General features: G+C 40.1%; 1 protein-coding gene across 1 annotated transcript in view; it reads right to left on the bottom strand.

The window, feature by feature from the left end:
* Positions 1-2677: 2677 nt before the first annotated feature.
* The window catches only part of LOC101847730 (copine-3), an 18445-nt gene continuing 14659 nt past the window's right edge, over positions 2678-6463 (bottom strand). The window contains exons 14-15 of the mRNA XM_005099745.3: positions 5597-5833; positions 2678-3950 (exon numbers count right to left, since the gene is read on the bottom strand). Coding sequence (XP_005099802.1) covers positions 3819-3950; positions 5597-5833 — 369 coding nt within the window. The 3' untranslated portion in view covers positions 2678-3818. The remainder of the gene's footprint in view (positions 3951-5596; positions 5834-6463) is intronic.

Raw genomic sequence — 6463 nt, 5'->3', positions numbered from 1 at the left:
TTATTGGGATGAAAAAAATATCCATTTATCTTGATTAAAAGTCGAGATATTTGCGAAAGAAGAAGGTGTGGGTCACCTGTTTTCAGAGGTAAAATTAGTGAGAAAAAGGTCGCCAAAGATTAGTTATTTGCTTAGCTTAAGAGTCCATGGTAACTGAAAATGTACATTTTTTGTACCTTTAATCGACGTTTTTCAGAAAAATCCACACAGAATGAGTTCTTTAATGGGAATGAAAGGTGTTGAGCCAAAAACAAAAATTTGATAAAAATTCACAAACTGGCGGAAAAATGCAAGTTTCCATACTTTGACTATTTTGACGATAGCCTGATTCCACCACGCTGCCTCACATATATTTTTAAAGCTTCAATAATGAAGCCATAGCATATTCATCTTTTACGTATTTGGTAGTACGTCTTGCACCTTTGGGAAAGGCGTACACATTCACAAAGCAAACCACTAATGAATGAGTCAGCTCCTATTTCCAATAAAATACAGTGCAAACAGCTTGAGCATAGAAAATTGAAATGGGTAAAGTAATTCATTGAAGATATAAAATCATACTTCATTTACAGAATCGTGTTAGAAGAGAAAATGTATTTGTCTGATTAGAAATACACAGAGGCATTTGATTGTACATCTAAAACTTGTCTGCTTCTTTCACAAAGACAAAAGAAATTCTCTAAAATTTTCTCAGTCATTCCAAAATATTCTACGCGTTAATATTTCCAGTTCCGCAACAAAAACGGCCTCAGATACGGCATGATATGACCATATTTGACGGGTGTCCATTGTTGATGTTTAAGAAAAAACATCCTTCTTCTAGAACATGAAAGAAAGAAAGAGAAAAAAGTAGATAATTTCAAAGATCTTATCTTGACGTTGACATAATTTGGGAAGGAAGCTAATTTTTGCTCAGTTTTAATCAAACTTTCTTACTCCAGAAATTCATGACGGAACGAAAAATGACTGGATTGAGCAAACTTCGAATTCTTTTCACATAATATAGATCATCAAAAGAGATGCAGTGTAAAGTGGAGAACTCTTCTACATGAGGTGAGCAAGAGGAGAAATGTAAAACAACGGACTTAGTCCGAAATTTATAAGAGTGTATCAAGAAAACTACCGAGATATAATTAGAAAAATTTCCCCAAGTCTGTGTAAGATCATTCAGAGTGCTTGTGATTCTTCATAGCTGCTAGCCCTATAGTCTTCTGGCCATCACAAAAGTGCAGTGTGACGACAGGCCATGGAAGTACGGTACATTAGTTTTGACCGAGAAAAAACCCCCAACATCTTTAAAAAGCAATCAAAAAGCTGCAAGCTTCAAATAAACGGCTGTCTCAGGGTAGTGAGAAGTACACTTTCAGACCACACCTCCCAAAGATGGTATTCCTGAAATAAAACAAAAGCAAACGAAAAAGCGTCGCAGTGAAATCAGGCGCTCCTCAAAATAATGAAATCATAGATATCGGCGTTTTTCCGCCAGTTTGACCAATTTTTTCGAATTTTTATTTTTTGGCTCGCTCAACACATTATATGTCCATGTAAAAACAAATGTAAATTTCCTTTCTCTACACACGGTGCTCTCAAGCTGAGGAAGTCACCAAATTTTGGTGGCCGTATTCTTCCTTAAATAGCATATATCTAGACTTCTATTCAAGATAGATGTGTATTTTTTTTCATCAAAAGATAGTAGTAGTAGTATAGGGTTTTACGGCGCTCGCAACTGCGTAAGGTCATATGAGCGCATCAAAAGATAGTTAAATGGACAAACTTTAAGATGTTACTAATAATAACTCCACATGCCCAAAAATTGATGAGCGCCTGACTCCACCGCATCGTAACACAAATGAAGAAGCAGAAGCGCAAAAGCGAACGGTACCCTAAAGGACACCCAGCACCCCATGAACATAATAGTTGGTGGCTATACAAAACAAACATGGACAAAGAAGTATTTGCTGTGGGTAAAAAAAACTTTATATATATATAACAGCTGAAACTAAATAAAAGATGTCATGAGGAGACCAAAATGTTCTACGATCAGATATGTCTAAAAGATGATAGGACACTCTTGTGAAGTGTACACAGTTCTAGCAGATCTCAGGGAGGAAGAGTGAGGAATTAACAAGTACTGCATAAAGATAGACAACCAAAACATTCTGAGCATAAATGTGCTGAACAGCTGCAAAGGACCAGAGTGAGAGAGAAAGAGAGTGAGAGAAAGAGAGTGAGAGAAAGAGAGAGAGTGGGAGAGAAAGAGAGAGAGAGAGAGACAGAGAGAGAGAGAGACAGAGAGAGAGAAAGAGCGAGAGAGAGAGAGAAAGAGAGCGAGAGAGACAGAGAGAGAGACAGAGATAGAGACAGAGAAAAAGAGAGAGATGTAGACATAAAGATTGAGAAAAGGAGAGACAGAGAAAGAGTGAGAACTTCAACACAGCAGAGGTCATGAACCATAAATCAGTTCCTATCCTGCTGCCGTCTCTTCAAAGTAGGAAGATCTCACACATTGTAGCCCAAAAACACAAAATAGATCTTGACCCAAAAACAATTATCCTTTTACTGTACATCGCCCCTTTCCTTATAAACTACTGTCAGATCATGAAATTAAATGATACGTCTTTCCAAAATTGGATAAGAAATACTCATAGCATGCTCTCTTCATTTTGATCTGTTGCCATGATATAAATCCATTCGTTACTTAACCAATTCATTTTGTTCAAGACTTGCGAAAGAAAAAAATAATAGAAAGGAGCATTAATAGAAAAGACCAATCATTTCAACCGGCAGCAGTAAATATCTGTTTTAGGTGCAAAGAGTTCTGTCTGAAATAAGTACGTCTACTGCCATTTCTTATATCGGGCAACAATAAAGCAACCAGCCTGTGAAAAGACAAGAAAACACATTTACATCCATCTCTTTTCCAACGAGCTTATTTTCCTACGTCCCACCACAAACTAGTCCTCTCTGCGTTTCAGATAACGTATGAAGTAAACGCTGGATTTGCAGACATTACAAGTTAAATGCGCTAACCTTACTGCTTCATTATCACAAGATAAACTTCGCTGAAAACCCAATTCTGTTTCGTCTCAATTGGACGAACAATCTGAACTGTAACCAGAGTTTAAATTTCGTAATGAGAACTTTACAGCAATCTAAATATTCATAGCTGAGCTGAAATTCAACAGCGTAATAAATGAACATTCCCTTGGCCACGATAAAATGCAGAACAGCAGGGCATTGACAGAAGTTGAGAGAAAGAAATTATTATCAAAAAGCGTGACAAACCTCCTGTCAGAAAAAGCACCGCCGCGACCCCTCCCTTGAAAAACCTTGAGTAAGTTATCGGATATTGCACCTATTTGATGAAGCAATACTTGACTGTTTGCAAGGTTGTTATGAATATGACGACATACGATCACTTCATAATAGAACAGTTACAGAAGCATTTGTAAAACTTTCCAGTTAGCGAAAAGAGCTTGGTTCACGTGAGCTTTTCTAGGGCAAAAAACAGTTGCACCACTGTGAGAAACTGCTTTAAAAAAAAGACAATTTGACCTTGAAAAGATACATCTACTACAGATAAAAATATCATCTTCAAAAATTCACCATATATAATAAACGACGTCCCAAAAATATTTCTTTCTTCTAAACTGTTTTAAGGCATAGCTGGCAAACTTTGAGTCCCAAGACAATTAGTATCACTGGAGGACATGCTTTCATCACAAAAGAACAACAAATGGAATAAATACACATCTAACTATATGAGAAGCGCCAATCTAAAGTTTTCTTTTTCGTCACTATCGGAGCCCGCTCAGCTCTCAGCTCGTGGGGGGGCCTGCAGGGGGCGCGGGCCGGGCTGGGTTGGGCTTGAGGCCTCGGAACTTGTAGTAGTCCGTCACTTGCTTGGGAACCTCCGACAGAACGTGGCGGGCCAGCTCAGCCGCTGTGCTCTGAAGACGGCACAGAGGAGGAAAAGATACGCCATATAAATGCAATTTATTATTATTATTATTATTATTATTATTATTATTATTATTATTATTATTATTATCATTATTATTAAGTCTTCTTACAATGGCATATTATTGGTAAATTATTCTGGTAAGGTTTCACGGCGCTCACAACTGCACAAGGTCATATGAGCGCTAAGGGGTGGACGTCAACAGAGAATTCCAAATGGGGAACCAGGCTTACTCTGCTCACCTCTCTGAAGATGGCACGGGAGAGGAAAAGATAAGTTATTTCGCACCTTTGGGGAAAGTCTTCTTACAATGGCATGTTGCAGGTAAATTGTTTTAGTACGGATTTACTGCGCTCGCAAATTGTTCACATAAAACTTGAACCACAAAAGAGAAAAAAGACAGGAGAGATAACAAGGGGCCATTATCCTAGAAAGAAACTGATCTGAACCTCTGACAGAACGTGGCAGGCCAGCTCAGCCGCTGTACTCTGAATACGGCACAAGAGAGAAAAAGATCAGTTCTTTCATACTTCTTTATGGAAATACCCTATATAAATGAAATTTACTATTATTATCATTAAGTCTTCTTATAATTGAATGTTGCAGGAAAATTGTTTTAGTACGGATTTACGGCGCTCGCAAATTGTTCACATAAAACTTGAACCACAAAAGAACAAAGACAGGAAAGGAAAAGAGTGATGCCGCATTAGTATCGCCACCACACCCTCATAACAATATATAGAAAAAAAAACCCACAAGGAGCCGTCATCTTAGGCAAGTAGTCCTCTTAGACAATGTCATAACATTTTTTAAAATACAAAGTGGGAAGGACTGGTCATTAGAGCAGATTTGACAGTGCCAGAAATAGATCGCAACCTCAGTGCTTTCTTGTTTCTCCATTTTTTTTTTAAACGGTGAAAACAATAACCCCCCGGGGCAGTGCCATTGACTGTAGTGTCTTTAGGCCATTCCCAAAGGGGGGACATTTCTCGTTCAAGCATAGTAGAATTGTAAATGGGCTGATTCATGTCACGCTCATAACTCTGCCTGATCTATAACAGGGCACTGCTGCTTTTTCTTTCCTAATCCTTACTATTGTCATTTTCCTCTATTTCTTTTGTATGTTTGTCACTCTTGTGACCTGCTATTTCCGGGGTGCCTTGATAGTTGAAGCAGACTTTGTGCTGTTGAAGCTAGAGAGGTGAGCAGAGTAAGTCTGATTTCCTGTAAAGACTTCTCTGTTGACACCCACCCCTTGGCGCTCATATGACCTTATGCAGTTACGAGCGCAGTAAAACCTCTACTATACTTTAAAAAATGAAAAAGTGACTTCTTCTTCAGCTCACTCTTTGTTATGAACTGTTTTCACTGTTATTAACACTTTGGGGTCACTTGGTGCAATCAAGATCATTGCACCAGTGAAAATTACCCGTTCTGGTCACCTGGCGCAGTTTCGCGCCAGGCCCGAGAAGTCTGTTGTAGTCACTCTCCTGGCTGGGTGAACAGAAGTGGTATTTCGTACTGCTGGCTGTATGACTGCAAAGTGTTAAAAATGGAGATACCACAAAAAAGCACCGAGGTCCCGAACGATATGTAAACTACAAAAAAAAAAACCCAACATCCTGGACAACTGACCTGCTTAAACTCCCTGAACGGCACAAACTGGACAATGTCCCGCTTGACGGCCTCGCCCGATGGAGCCTTGAGGACGCCATTGTCCCCGTCAAGCTCGTTCATGTCGCTGAAGTCTGCGTTGCCCACGCCCACGATGATGAGCGACATGGGCAGCTTGCTGGCCTGGACGATAGCCTGGCGCGTGTCTCCCATGTCACTGAGGACTCCGTCGGTCAGCAGTAGTAGGATGTAGTAGGCCTGGGGGAAGGACATGTGTGTCATAATAATATGTCAGTAGTAGTAGGACGAAGGAGGCCTGGGGGGAGGACAAGGACATATATAGGACATAGTACGCCTGGGGGAGGACATATATGTGTCATATGTCAGCAGTAGTAGGACGTAGTAGGGCTGAGGGGAGGACAAGGACATCAGTAGGACGTAGTAGGCCTGGGGGGACAAGAACATAAGTAGGACATAGGAAGTCACATATGTATCATATATCAGCAGTAGTAGGACACAGTAGGCCTGGAGGAGGACATATATTATGTGTCATATGTCAGCAGTAGTAGAACATAGTAGGGCTGAGGAAGGACAAGAACATAAATAGAACATAATAGGCCGGGGAGGGGGGGGGGAATATATGTGTCATATGTCAGCAGTAGTAGGACATATATGTGTCATATGTCAGCAGTAGTAGGACATAGTAGGGCTTCGGGGAGGACAAGAACATAAGTATGACATAGTAGGCCAGAGAGAAGGATATATATGTGTCATATGTCAGCAGTAGTAGGACATATATGTGTCATATGTCAGCAGTAGTAGGACATATATGTGTCATATGTCAGCAGTAGAAGGACACAGTATGCCTAAAGGGGGGGGGGGGGGGGG

This window comes from Aplysia californica, unplaced genomic scaffold, assembly GCF_000002075.1.
Source record: "Aplysia californica isolate F4 #8 unplaced genomic scaffold, AplCal3.0 scaffold00224, whole genome shotgun sequence".
Lineage (NCBI taxonomy): Eukaryota > Metazoa > Mollusca > Gastropoda > Aplysiida > Aplysiidae > Aplysia > Aplysia californica.
Note: the sequence above shows the minus strand (reverse complement) of the source record. Positions and strands in the feature narration are given on the sequence as shown.